The sequence below is a fragment of the Canis aureus genome, chromosome 13 (genome assembly GCF_053574225.1).
Source record: "Canis aureus isolate CA01 chromosome 13, VMU_Caureus_v.1.0, whole genome shotgun sequence".
Classification (NCBI taxonomy): Eukaryota; Metazoa; Chordata; class Mammalia; order Carnivora; family Canidae; genus Canis; species Canis aureus.
In genome coordinates, this window is record NC_135623.1 from 46,717,027 (window position 1) to 46,732,407 (window position 15,381).

At 37.0% G+C, this 15,381-nt stretch overlaps 1 protein-coding gene across 12 annotated transcripts in view; it reads left to right on the plus strand.

Moving 5' to 3' along the window:
* ANO4 (anoctamin 4) overlaps positions 1-15,381 on the plus strand; it is a 405,675-nt gene that overhangs the window by 377,342 nt on the left and 12,952 nt on the right. For 11 of the 12 annotated variants that reach the window (XM_077846039.1, XM_077846035.1, XM_077846033.1 and 8 more), the window contains 3 exons: positions 6,094-6,246; positions 7,890-8,037; positions 13,983-14,102. In XM_077846039.1, the coding sequence (XP_077702165.1) occupies positions 6,094-6,246; positions 7,890-8,037; positions 13,983-14,102 (421 nt within the window). The remainder of the gene's footprint in view (positions 1-6,093; positions 6,247-7,889; positions 8,038-13,982; positions 14,103-15,381) is intronic. The other variant, XR_013350859.1, reaches the window with a different exon arrangement.

Consider the following 15,381-nt stretch of genomic DNA (forward strand, 5'->3'; position numbering starts at 1 on the left):
ATAAATATTTATAATTATTGTATCTTCTTATTGAATTGTTTATAAATATGTAGTTGTCCTTTTGTCTCTTGTTACAGTCTGGTTTCTTTTGTGTGTGTGTGTGGTTTTTTTTGTATCTATTTTTGCACGCTGCTTATTTTTTATTTTTATTAGTTTTTAAATTTATTTAAGCAGTCTGTTTTAAAGTCTATTTTGTCTGACATAAATATTGCTACCCTGCTTTTCATTTGCATGATAAATGTTTTTCCCTTTACTTTCAATCTGCATGTGTCTTTTCATCTGAAATGGATCTTTTGTAGGCAGCATATGGATGGGTCTTGCTTTTTTAATCATTCAGTCACCCTATGTCTTTTGATTGTTTAATCAGTGTACAAAGTAATTGATATTTAGGTACTTAGTGCCATTTTGTTATTGATTTTTATGGTTGTTTTGTAATTCTGTTTCTCCTCTTGCTCTCTTCTCTCACAGGTTTATGGCTTTCTTTGGTGATACACTTGTATTTCTTTCTATTTTTTTTGTATATATATATTACGGATTTTTATTCATGTTTACCACTAGGTTTATATATAGCATCTTATGCATATAGCAATCTATATTAAGTTGGTGGTTACTTAAGTTTGAACCCATTCTAAAAGTACTAAATTTTCTCCCTCTCCCCCACATTTTAGATATATAGTGTCATACTTTACATCCTTTTATTTTGTGAATATTTTGATTTTTACAGATGTACTTAATTTTACTGCTTTTGTGCTTCCTACTTTTCCTTCTTCTGGTCTTTCCTTTCCAGTCAGAGAATCCCCTTTAAAATTTCTTGTAAGACTGGTTTAGTGGTGATGAATTCCTATAAGTTTTATTTGGGAAATTCTTTATCTCTCCTTCTGTTCTGAATAACAGCCTTGGGGGATTAGTTTTCTTGGTCACAAGTTTTTCCTTGCAGCACTTTGAGTATATCATGCCACTTTCTTCTGGCCTGAAAAGTTTCTGTTGAAAAAACAACTGGATAGCCTTATGGGGTTTCCTTTGTATGTAATTTTTTTCCCCTTGCTGCTTTTAAAATTTTGTCTTTATTGCTACTTTTTGCCATTTTGATTATTATATGTCTTGTATGGACCTCCTTTGGGTTGATTTTGTTGGGGGCTTTCTGTGCCTCATAAATCTGGACTTCTATTTCCTTCCCCAGATTTGGGAAGTTTTCAGTTTCATTTCTCAACTTTTCTGCATCCTTTACTTTCTTCTCCTTCTAGAATCCCCATAATGAGACTGCTATTCTGCTTAATGATGTCACTAAATTCCCTTAATCTAGTCTCATTTTTTTAATATATTTTTTTCCTATTCAGTTTGGTTGTCTTCCAGGTTTCTGTCCTCCATGTCACTTTTGCTTCCCTTGATCTACTATGTTCATCTCCTATAGGGTATTTTTAAGTTCAGCTATTAAGTTCTTCATGTCTTATTGGTCATTTTTTTATATTTTCTGTCACTTTCTTTGGAGTGTCACTGAGATCCTCCACTTTTAAGTCCACTGAGTATTTTATGACCATACGTTAAATTCTCTATCAGGCATATTGCTTATCTCTGGTTTGTATAGCTCTTTTGCTATGATTTTGTTCTTTCATTTGGGACACATTCCTCTGTCTCATTTTGTCTAACTAACGCACTGTGTCTGTTTCTATGTGTTAAGAAAGTCAACTGCATCTCCTGGTCTTGAAAGTAGTGGCCTTTTGAAGAAGAGATCCTGGACTGACCTACAGTGCAATGTCCCCTGTTCACCCGAATTGGGCACTTCAGGAGTATCTCCTATGTGCGTTTTGTATGCCATACTACTGGGGCTGAACCATGTTTGCCTTCAGTCATCTTCAATAGCTCTCTTTGCTTGTTGTGGACACCATTTAGTCTCTATTTTGTTAGTGGGCTAGTCTGGGGCCATCTTGGGCTTGAGTAGGTCAAACCAAGCATTTGCTAGGGTTGTAGTCACACCAAATTGTACGGTACACCACTTCTTTGTCCACTGAGAGGCTTTTGTTGTTGGGTGGGGCCTGCAGTCAGACCAGATATGTGCCCAATGCTGGGGTTGCAGTTGGACTGGTAATTATGGTTTATCTTCCCCTCTCCTCAGGGCATGAGTCACTTTGGAGTACTGCTGGCCACTGTGGAGGCTGCTTACACAATGCCACCTCTTTGGAACTGCCTTAAATGGACTCCTGCCACTGGTGGGCTGGATGGGGCATGTTCATAGGAGAGCATGGCAGCAGAGTGAGCTGTTAGCAAGCTAGGTGGAAAGTGTTCATGATGATTTTCACAGGTATCCATGTATCTAAGCTAGGAGACAGGGAAGGAAATGGCACTCAACCAGCTCTTCTGTTCTTGGAGAAGTCTCCTGAAGATCCCTGCCTCTCCAGGACATGCTTTGATATTAGTAAATAAAATTTCCCATATATCCTAGGTGTTTTTCAATTGCTGTTTTTATGCTGTATCTCAATGGAGTCATTTGTTGTGCTGTCTCTTTAAAGGCAGGGACTCAGTTTCCTATCACCCTCCAAATCTCCCAGAGCTGAGCTGCTAATTTTTAAAAGTTCCAGGTGTTACGCCCCACTGTTTGAAATCCAGAGGTGTTTCACTTCATCAGTTTTTAGAAAGCCAGATGTTATGGGGATTCATCTTCCCAAGGCTGTTTCCCCATACCTGGGGTGCATCATATGAAGTCTACTCTTCTCTTTTCTCCATGCCTGTGGTGTCACTTCCTCCAGTGGATGGTCTTACAGGTCAGTTTGGTTATCAATGGTGTCTTCACTCTTTTTTGATATAGCCTGTCCTCTATGATTAGCTGTGGAAAGTATGTTCTGCCCATCTTTGGGTCATTTTCTGGGTTATTTATACTGATGTGGGCATTAACTAGGTATATCTAGTTATAAGGTGAGCTTAGCATCCTATTACTCTGCCATCATTCTCAGAAATCACAAAGACAGTTTTTGAGAATACTGTTTATAGCAATAAATGCATGTATTAAGAAATTTTAAAGATCTCAAATATCCTAACTATACTCAAGGAACTAGAAAAAAAGAACTATGCCCAAAGTTACCAGAAGGAAGGAAATTATGAAGATCAAAACAGAAATAAATGAAATAGAGACCAGAAGAACAATAGACAAGATCAACAAAACTGAGAGCTGATTTTCCGAAAAAATAAAATTGACAAACCTTTAGCTAAGAAAAAAGACACATAGGATTATGAGACTATAATGAACAATTACATGCCAACAAATTAGATAACCTAGAAGAAATGGATAGATTTCTAAAAACATAAAACCTGTAAGAGTGAATCAGGAAGGAATAGAAAATCTGAATAGACCACTAATAAGAGATTAAGTCAGTAATAAAAAATATCCTACCACAGCAAACCTGGGACCATATGGATTTACTGGTGAATTCTACCAAACATTTAAAGAAGAATTAATAACAAATCCTTCTCAAACTATTCCAAAAAAAAGAAGAGGGAACATTTTCAAACTCATTCTGCAACCCCAGCATTATACTGATACCAAACCCAGGTAAGGATACTACATGAAAACCATGAGCAAGTATCCTGGATAAATATAAATGCAAAAATTCTCAACAAAATATTAGTAAACTAATCATTTTAGTATCTTCTTGAACTCAAACACCATGACCAAATGGGATTTATCCCTGGGATGCAGGCTGGTTGAAAATAGGCAAGTTGAATATAATACATTAGTAGAATGCGAGAGAAAAATCATATGATTATCTCAACAGATTCAGAGAAAGCATTTGATAAAATACAACACCCTTTCATTATAAAAACTCTCAACAGATTTGGTATAGAAGGAACATACCTCAACATAATAAAGACTGTATATGATAAACCCACAGCTAACATACTCAGTGGAGAAAAAATTGAAAGTTTTTCCTCTAAGATCAAGAACAAGACAAGGATATTCACTCTCCCTACTCTTATTCAATGAAGTACTGGAAATCCCAGCTAGAATAATTAAGCAAGACAAAGAAAAGACATCCAAATCAGAAAAGAAGTAAAATTATCACTATTTTCAAATGAAATTCATGATTTTATATATAGGAAATCTCAAAGATTCAACCAAAAAAAAAAAAAAAAAAAAAACCTGTCAGCACTAATCAACAATTTCAGTAAAGCTGCAGTATAAAATCAACAAATCATTTGTGTTTCTATACACTAATAATGAAACATCTGAAAGAGATAAAACTAGTCCGTTTAGAAGAGCATCAAAATCAGTACCTAGGAATAGATTTAACCAAGGAAGTGACAGATCTGTACAATGAATCCTACAGGACTTTGCTGAGTGAAACTGAAAAGACACAAATGGAAAGACATCCTGTGTTCATGGATTGAAAGAGTTAATATTGTTAAAATGTCCATACTACCCAAAACCGTCTGTAGATTCAGTGCAATTTCCATTAAAATACAAATGGCATTCTTCACAGAAACAAACAAACAAAAACTAAACTAAAATTTGTATGGAACCACAAAAACCCTGAATAGCCAAAACAACCCTGTGGAAAAAGAACAAAGTTGACAATATCACACTTCCTAATTTCAAACTATGTTATAAGTATAGTAACAAAAACCATATCTTACTGCCATAAAATTAAACATATAGACAAATAGAATGAAATAGGAACTCCTGCATGTATGATCAACTGATATTTGACAAGAGAACCAAGAATACTTAATGGGGAAAGGATGGTCTCCAACAAATGGTATTAGAAAAACTGGATAGACACATGCAGAAAAATTAAATTGGACTCCTGTCTTACATCACTTACAAAAAATGAACTCAAAATAGATCAGAGATTTAAACATAATAATCAGCACCATACATACAGGAAAAGAGCCATAAAATAAAGAATAAGTAAGTTCTCCACTATAAGCAGAGTTGCAGGAGCTACTAAGGAAGCAATAATTACAATTATGAGAGGTTCCCCAGAGGCCCCATGGAGCTTACCCTTGAAGGAAGAATAGAATCTCACCATCGTATGAATAAAAACACTAAGTAGATGATATGGCCCCATCAAACCAGAAGTCCAGTGTGACTAAAATAGAGGATTATTTGGGAAACCTGTCCAGGCATGAGGTATGTTTGAACATGAGGTTTGGAAGATCCTTGAATGGCACAGTGAAAAGTTTAAGATTTAATCTATAGACAGAATCTTCTGAAACATTCAAAATAGGGAGATGATTGATATGATTGATTATGGGCTTTAACCAATATTGACAGCAATGAGATGAGGGAGGGAGGTGAAAGTCTGAGGCAGAGAAGTTCGTTAGAACGTGAGAGTCTGACCTCTAGTAGGAAGAGTGGAGACTAATGGTCATGAAAGGTAAGCTAGATGAGACCTGGTATTTATGCAAGACTAATCTGATGGAAAGGAAGACATGAAGGGAGGAACAGATGAGATTGAGGTTTATGATTGAATCAAGGTTTGGAGAGTGTTGCTTCTATAGCATAACAGCAGACAACTGGAAATTCCCCACTAAGATTCAGGGTGAGAGAGAGGAAATTGAGAATCCTTATCAGAGAAGTGATAATGAGGTCATGAGAGTAGATGGACTGACCCAAGAAAAGAAGAAAGTCAGCAGAAGGGTGAAACCAAGGAGAAAACTAAGGGAGATGCCTGTTCCTATTGGTGGGTGAAGAGCCAGCAGCATAGGCATGGGGTATGAATGTGATCAAAGATGGGTAACACCCTGAAGGTGGCATTGCCACAGAGATGAAGTCAACAGGCTCTTCATGACTCAGGAACCACAGTACTCACATTAGAATTACTTCTCAATTGTGTGTCAAGCAAGTTACTTGGCCTCTTAATGCCTCTATTTCCTCACATGTAGGAACCTAAGGGTAGGTTATTGTGAAAACTAAATGAGCTGATAGATGTGATTATCACAGTATTTTGTTGTTACTTTCTAAAATAGTCTAAAAAGGCAAAAACAAGCTATGCAATCATCCATTTAGCCAAGTACTTTTTGTATTCAGATTATCATCCTTTTGAAAATAGTAATGGAAAAACCAAAACTCTTAGTTCTTTTTCGTTATTTCTTCTCTAGTTCTTCAGTTTGGATTCACAACTATCTTCGTGGCAGCTTTTCCCCTAGCACCACTTCTGGCCTTACTGAATAACATAATTGAAATTCGGCTGGATGCTTACAAATTTGTCACACAGTGGAGGCGACCTTTAGCTTCAAGGGCCAAAGACATAGGTAAGTTGGATTTGATGTTTTCTTTAAAGATATTAGCCATCTGGTGGATAAAATAAAAACAGACATCAACTTAAATTTTTTACTAGTGGTTTCCATGTAAGATGAAGTAACTTATTCTTGCAAAAGAATAATTATGTTAGCTTTAAATAATATTAGACAAGAAATAAAGCTGCCTATTTGGAAATTTATAATTTCCAGTACTGGAGAATTTGTGCTTAAATAGACTCAATTTGGTTATTTGAACTTGGAATCTAGAATTTTTATTTATTATCACTTATTTCCTTTTTAAAGTAATCTCCCACTTGCTTTATTTTGTTTTGCCCTTGCTCAAATGTTTCCCTGAGTCACATAAAGCTCAATCCAGTTTTTCTAAAGATGAAGATGGCTTTGGCCTTTGACAGGAGAGGCTGAGTTGAATCAGATGCAGCCTCTTGAGTGCTGCTTGAGATCAGAGACCATCTTTTATTCATTTCTGCATCAAATGCTTAGTATAGAGCCAGCAGGCACTCAGTGTGTCTTGGCTCACAGTGGCCTTTAACCTCCATATGAAACAAACCCACATTCAGTGAGCACCTACCCTGGGTCAACGCAACAGGGGCTGGGCCCATCCAGCTGTCTGCACCCTTCAGGAGCTCCCAGCCTGGTAGTGACTTGACAGTGTGAGTGCCCATCTTATTGGGTAATGTATTGGTGCCTTATTGCTGATGAGAACTCTCTGACTTACGTTTGATCCTGACCAAGTCAGTAAGTCATGAGCATCAGCACATCCACAGAAACTTCTTCAAAGCCAAAGCATCTGCAAGTACAAATTCTTACTCTTGGTTACAAGTGTCAGTATTGGGTAATTTGAAAGGACTGTTAAAATTAGTTTCCCCAGTAGTTTTTATACTATTATTTCTGCTGTTGTGTCTTGAACTAATATAACACTTTTTTTATAAATTTATTTTTTATTGGTGTTCAATTTGCCAACAAATAGAATAACACCCATTGCTCATCCCGTCAAGTGCCCCCCTCAGTGCCCGACACCCAGTCACCCCACCCCCCTCCCACCTCCCTTTCTACCACCCCTTGTTCGTTTCCCAGAGTTAGGAGTCTCTTATGTTCTGTCTCCCTCTCTGATATTTCCCACTCACATTTTCTCCTTTCCCCTTTATTCCCTTTCACTATTTTTTATATTCCCCAAATGAATGAGACCATATGTTTGTCCTTCTCCGATTGACTTATTTCACTCAGCATAATACCCTCCAGTTCCATGTTGTTTCTAATGGCTGAGTAATATTCCATTGTATACATAGACCACAGCTTTTTTGTCCATTCCTCTTTCGATGGACACCGAGGCTCCTTCCACAGTTTGGCTGTTGTGGACATTGCTGCTATAAACATCGGCGTGCAGGTGTCCCGGCGTTTCACTGCATCTGTGTCTTTGGGGTAAATCCCCAGCAGTGCAATTGCTGGTTCGTAGGGCAGATCTATTTTTAACTCTTTGAGGAACTTCCACACAGTTTTCCAGAGTGGCTGCACCAGTTCACATTCCCACCAACAGTGCAAGAGGGCTCCCCTTTCTCCACATCCTCTCCAACATTTGTGGTTTCCTGCCTTGTTAATTTTCCCCATTCTCACTGGTAACACTTCTTTTTGAATAGGAATTTGGTATGGAATCCTTGAAGGCATCGGCATTCTCTCTGTTATTACAAATGCATTTGTCATAGCGATAACATCTGACTTTATCCCTCGTTTGGTGTATGCTTATAAGTATGGACCTTGTGCAGGCCAAGGAGAAGCTGGACAAAAGTAAGTTTGTCCTAAAACTGTCATGAAGTCCCCATTTCCTATGCACTGTGTGATGCTGGCACACTCAGACAGAAGCTTCTGCACTGGAGTAACCCAGGATGAGAAGGACAGCAGTGGGGGAGGTAGAATTATGATGACGCTACCAGCCAAAGAAAACACATTCTCATCTACTGAAAAGATGGGGCTCAACACAGATAATACACGTTTTAGGTGGAATTAATCATTTCTCCCACCCCTGACCCTTGCCTACTGTGAATTCAGAAATGGGTGCTATGCTAGTATGTGTAGCCAAAAAAATTAGCACATGCTCTAGTATACAGTTGTGCCATCTTTATGAGTTTGTAAGAGGATAGTTACAATTTGATTCCTCTTGTGTCATCATATGGAGACTTTGCAAGTTCTACATGGGAAATATGCAACCATGTGATAAGTACCCTAGAAGTATTCTATAAATATTTGTGGAATAAGTAACTGAATGATTCTTTCCTGGATATTGACCTGACCAATGTACATATTACCCAAGGCAAATCCAATTCTATGGCATCACCTAAGTGATTCCCAAAAGCCAGAGCTTTCTGGGTATTTCTGGTCAGGTAAATTCCAGGCAAAATTAAAACATGTCCCCTAGATTTCATTTCTATAACCTTGGGCGGAGACAAGAAATTTAACATACTTTAATGGGAAAAAAATCTTTGGCAAAAAATAAAATAATTCTGTTCTAATTGTGGGATTTAGATGTCTGTAGATCACAGTGGAGTATGTTTTGGGAGTCTTTTTAACACCCCAGAAATTATCCCATGTGGGCTATGACAATTCACACAGGCAGCCCTGCCTCTTGGTTTACTAGTCAGAACTAAACTAATCCTGTATAACCACTGTAGTTGGATTAGCCCCAAGGAATAAAGTGCTACCAAATCAAGTTAGCCAAATTCATGCACCCCTAGCCTAGGTCCAGTTTCATTATTAATCCTACATGAATGCTTTAAGGCATAGATGATTGAATGTAATAAAGCTTACTATCTAGTTATTCAAAGAGGCTTCTATAAAGTTCTTTACTATAATAATCATGTGGCCATTAGACACTAATTATCTAGCAACTTTAAGTGAACATACCATCCCATTTTAAGAGATTTAAAGACATGTTATACTATTCACTTATTCTTTCTAATTCTATTGCCAACATTCTCTGCTTGGCTGAGCCTAGAAAAGCTTGCCTTTGTTTAAACCACTTTCCCGTCTGTTTTGCATTTGATTCTCAAAACAACCCTGGGAGTGGGACATGCATTATTACCCTCACTTTGAAGAACAGAAGGAGATTGAGAGGTTAAATCCAGAATCACAAAGCAGAGTAACTGATAGAACCCACATGAAGGCAAAGCCTAGACTCATACAGTGCTCTCCATCCTGAACCACAGGGCCCAGGGGCAATTGCCAATAAATGTTTATCCAGTTCATCTAACAGGAGAAAACTCCCCAGGGGTTTAAGTCCCAGTGGTTATTTAATTTTTTTCTCAATTGCAAATATAATGAAACCTGTCTTGGTTTGGGTGGAACACAAAAAATAAAGCAGGAACATGTATGTGCAGTTGATACTGAATCAAAGCTTTAGAATGTTGACAGTTTATTAGAGCTAAGACATGTTCATGGAGATTAAAATTTAACAGTCTCCTTGATTCAGTTTTATGGGGCTCACCTGGACTATTTTTTTTTACATATAACCTTTCTCTTTCCCTTAAGAGACTTATGCCATTTTCAATGTTTATAGATCTACATTCTATCTTCTAATCTGTTAGTCATGTTTCTTGTTTTCAAATAGTTAAATTTGTATAAGTTTATTCATGAATCTTATTTTCTGCTCCACCAGCTACACTATTATCCTTTTTAAGGTTTTTTGGTTTGTTTTTGTTTTTGTTTTTGTTTTATTTTGTTTTGTTTTTGCCCATTTTGAAATACTTTAGAAATGATTGAACTCATGGCGGAGCAGCATTGTCAAATTTTAGAATGTCAAAGGCTTTTGGGGTAGTATGTGCATAGTCAAATTCCACTTGTTATGATCCCATTCACCTATAGAAATGCCACATTTCAATTGAAGCTGCCTCTAAATCAAGGGTACCCCAACTAAGCCAACCTCAAAACTCCAGACTGCCTCAATGCCTTCTTCTTACTGTTTTTTCAGTTTTCGCTGGCTTCTCCAAAGAGGAGAGTTTGATGCATATGCCCAGAGTCAGTCAGTCACATGCCTTGTCCCTATGACAGAGGGACTTCCAACCACAATCTCACTGCTATCATGAGTGGTCAGTGAATGCATTTTCATGGCATAGAGTGGAAGACGTTCTCATTTTCTAGCCAGATCTGAACATGAGAGGAATACCGTGATTTGAGGCAATATTCTCCACACAGTGGGTACACAAGAAACTTTCAAGTGTTTCATCTTTCCTCTTAAGACATTTATTAAGGCATTTTTGCTGCACCCTGCCTAGGTAGATTCCTGGACCAATGTCCATGCTTATTAGATTATTCAGTGTTTGCAAAATAAAGTCACTTCCTCTTTCAGGAGATCTTCACTTGAACTCTCTAGAAAAGTGCTTAGAGAACTAAAGTCATCTCTGGATATGCATCAGGAGATAGAAATTATGAAGCAAAATTGAAGGTGTATACTATAAGATTGTTCTGTCGATCAGAGTTAAATTTCAGTCAACAAACTAAAATTATTTTTCAAACAACACAAAAAAAATCATTTTGAGCCCTCCACTCCTATCCATTGAATGTAATTAACTACATTGTTATCAGGCCAGAGTTGTGGAACATTCTCTAAGAATATGTGCAGGCCTTAGGATTATTGTGAGGTATATATCTGATTTAGTGATCTAACTAAAAGATCGTAAGGAGTTAGAGACTTGATCAAGAGCACAATGCTCAAACTGTCACAGAACAAACCACAAATATCTTAATAAATTATAAGGAATATATTTTTGCAAATTGTAAGTCAATAGATCAACATCATAACCAATTACAAGGTTTTGTTTTAAAACATAAAGCTGACAGTGCTTTATATAGTCAGTCATATTTATTGCAATGTCAGAAGTCCACTTTCTTTTGTCATCTTATTAGCCTATCTATAAATAAATTCATAAATTTGTCATTTATTATCTCTAAGGCACATTTGACTCTAAATGCATAAACCAGATCTTATTTCTTCTAGCTTTTTCATTGTTTGGGCCCTATCCCCATTCTGTTTGAGGTTTTAGATATAGTGACACAAAGGCACATTTAATCGCAAAGTTCAAAGACACTCTGCAGTTTAAGCTGGATTCTACAAATTCAAAAATCAACTTCAAGTTCTTTTCTTTCCCTTAAAACTCATTACTAATGATCATTAGTTCATCTTTTTCCTTATAGTAAAGGATTGGAAACAGTACATCATGAATGATTTTTAAACCAGAATTCTCATATTTAAATAAATGTGGTCTTCACAGAACTTACTTGAAAGAGGCATGCATCATAGTTCAAACAATACTACCCTTACATAAAATATTTTCTAAATCTCCTATCTTGGAAATACCTTCAGGGACCCTCTACCAGCCCCTTAAGAAAATTAACTTTGTGTTTTTATGTTCACAGAAACCCTTCCTTGGTCTGATAGTTTTTTCTAGTTACTACTTCATTTTTCCTCTAACTTGGAGCTGGTGGCGTGCCACATTGAGGCATAGTGATCTCCTGACAGCAGATAGGGATCGACATGGGATCTGCTACTGCCTGTTTCCTCCAGACTGACACACGAATGCCATTGGCTGAACTTCATACAGGGAATTGTGGGAAATCTTTCCCTGAATTGATGACTACCCTCAACTATTTATTGTGGACAATAGCTAAGATTCTACCGCAGTGAAAAGACTTTGAGAAATGCCCAGACAGTTCAATATTAGCAGTCCCTCTCCTTCCCTGATTATGGAAAGGAAATGGAAGGAAGACTTACACAGCTGATAACTATATGGACACATACTAGATCCATGTGTGATGCTTTGTACACGGGAATACAGAACCGCCAAAGGCACATTTTCAACTTGGATTTATGACTGACAGTACATGAATATGCTTAATAAATAGGTCAGAGATATATCCTCTTTATTTTGAAAGTAGAGTGTTGTCCATGAAGCTGGTATTTTATTTAAATTTAGCTTTTTCTCAATCGAGTTTTTGGACAGAGCAGCCATTAGGCCACTGCTTAATCTCAGTAAACCCACAGGGCTGCCTTGGGAGGTAAGAAAGAGTGCAGGAGGGGTTGTGAATATTTCATTTCAATGTTGGGCATGTTTTCTGCCAGTTTCCAGAGCTCCTTTCCTTTCCCACTGTTTAGCTCCTAAGAAGATTCTGCTGTATTCTATAGTTCACAAAAACCGGCTCACTCTCTATGACAGCTAATAATCATCAAAGCACTAATTTGCTTTCATGTCCTGTTCCAGGCAGTTCAAAGAGGAGGGAGACATTATTCCAAATTACCCTTCCAAAGAGTGGTAGGGGAGACCTGCTGCTGGTTGGATTAAGGCATGTTACACACCCACTGAACATTTGTTTCACCCATGAGTGACTTGATAAATGGGTACTTCTGCTTGGTTCATTTTTTAAGGCCATGATAAAACCTCAGTGATTTGTCTTGCGCAAGACAACACACAGAACTCATGTACTATCAGGTCTGTGTTTGTGTCATCATTTTGATTTGGTGTTCAGCATCTTGGAATAATCATGCCAGACAAGTTAATGGAGAGAATGTGAAAGCTATGATTTTTTCATTAAATCAATATTTATTTATTGCACCTTCTGCAAGGTACAAGAAATAAATTAATAGTAGCCACTCACATTTAATTAAGATCTTGCTATAGGCTAAGCACTCTGTCACTGGCTTTACATGTATCATTTTGTTTAATCCCCACAATGACTCTATCAGGTAGTCACTTTTGTTAGTTAAAGAAGTTATATAACTTACTAAATTTGCATGGTTAGAAAGCAGAAAAGCTACAATTTGACCCTCAAACCCAAGTTTTTAGTATTGAAATATACTGACTCCTAGCACAGAGTAAAAGCCATGTTCTCAGTAAGTTTATTAACCCTAGGGTATATAGGCAATAACTTTATTTCTGATCCATTCTAAAGACCGTGATATTATCTCTGATAGTTTAGCTTTCCTCAAATGAAGTCAATTGAGTTTGATATTTACTGGATTCCTACACTACACAAAACTGCCCTAGGATATAAAAATACCTATGACACTTGTTCTGCTCCAAAAAACACCTGCAATCTAAAGAAAACCCATATGTATGGTAATGGTGAAGTTAGATATAGGCAGCACCATACAGAAGAAGAAATGAGTCTTTTTCTGGGAAGATTAGGACATCTTCCCAGATGGGGTGCCATTTCAATTGGTCATTGAAAAATTTCTACTTAGAAAGAAATGAATAGGGAATCTCAAGAGAAAAGACAAACTGAACAGAGATATGAAAGCTTATGCAGGGAATATAGTCTAGCATGACTATAGCAAGGGATTTGAGTTTGGAGGGGAGGCATAGTAACACCAGTCACAGTCAGGGTATTATGAGAGAATATAGGTATTCATTAATAAAGGAATGTGTTTGTGTGTGCATGTGTGTTTACATCATCAAGGAAAGAAACTGTGGCTTACCTGTAATTTATACTAATCATGCAGTACTGTCTTTCATCTATTAATTGGGATAGTGATGGTCTGTATGATGACTTTGAACAAGAAGAACTAGAATAAAAGAATGACTTGTTCCTGAGGGTTTTTCAGTGTATCCTAATTTGAATGATTATGACAAGGCAAATCCAGCTAAAGGCATTTATAAGTGCAAGAGTTTGTAGGAAGTAGAAACTTCAGTGAATTGGATGCAGAGGTGACCAGAGCTCTAATTATAGAATTCATTTTCTCTCAGGTGCATGGTTGGCTATGTGAATGCCAGCTTATCTGTGTTTCGAATTTCTGACTTTGAGAACCGATCTGAGCCTGAGTCTGATGGCAGTGAGTTCTCCGGTACTCCTCTCAAGTACTGCAGGTGAGGATGGCACTCAGCCAAACCTGGGCTGGCTCTGCCATGGGGAGGTTTTGCTTAGACAGCCCTTTCTGACTGAATGGGTTTAAAGAAGTGGTTCTCAACCTTGATCATGCATTAAAATCCACTGGAGAATTTTAAAATCTCCTCTGGACCAACTGTGACCTAGTAAATTAAAACAGAATCTCTCAGGTGGAACCCAGACATCCAGATCCAGGGAGTCAAATAAGAGTAATCCAAAGAGACCCACACCAAGACATAATGAAGATGTCAAAAGTTAAAGATAAGGATATTTACAGCAGTAAGAGAAAAACAACTTGTTACATATGAGGGGAAACCCCCCCACCAATAAAATGATCAGATTTCTCAGTAGAAACTTGATAGGTCAGAAGGATATGGCATGATCTGTTCAAAGTGCCAAAAGGAAAAAAAAACTGCCAATGAATAATATTCTGCTCAGCAACAGTGTCCTTCAAAACTGAAGGAGAAATGAAGAGTTTTCCAGGCAAGCAAAAGCTAAAGGATTTCATCACCACCAGACCAGCTTAACAAAGGTTAAAGGAATTAACCTTTAATTTCTAAGGTTAAATTTCTTTATGCTGAACTGGAGGGGTACTAGTTAGTAACAAGAAAATAGATGAAAGCATAAATTTCACTGGTAAATATATAGAAAATAAGTGGAAATGATCATTTATAATGTTAGTATGAGGGTAAAAGACAAAACTAGTAATAATCATTATAACTACATTAACTTGTTAAGGGATATAAAAATATGGAAAATGTGAACAAAATGTTGGAGGTAGAGTAAAAAATATAGTTTCATAATGTAATCTGACCTAAATAATTATCAACTTAAAATAAACTGTTAGTTGTTATATGTAAGCCTTGTAATAACCACAAAGAAAAAACCTCATAGATTCATGAAAGAGAAAGGAATCCAAGCACACCACTAAGGAAAGCCATCAAATCATAAAGGAAGAGAGCAAGGAAAAAAAAAAAAAAGAAAAGGAACAGAGAGGAACTACAAAATAGCCAGAAAATAATTAACAAATAAGTACATACCTATCAGTAACTACTTTAAATGTAAATTCTAAAATAAATTCTTCAATCAAAAGACAGAGTGGCTGAATGAATTAAAAGACAAGACTGATTTATTTGCTTCCTATAAGAGACTCACTTCTGATGTAAGGACACAAATAGGCTGAAACTGAAGGGATTAAAAAAGATACTCCATGCAAATAAAACCTTAAGGAAAGCTGACATAACTATGTTGTCTGCTTTA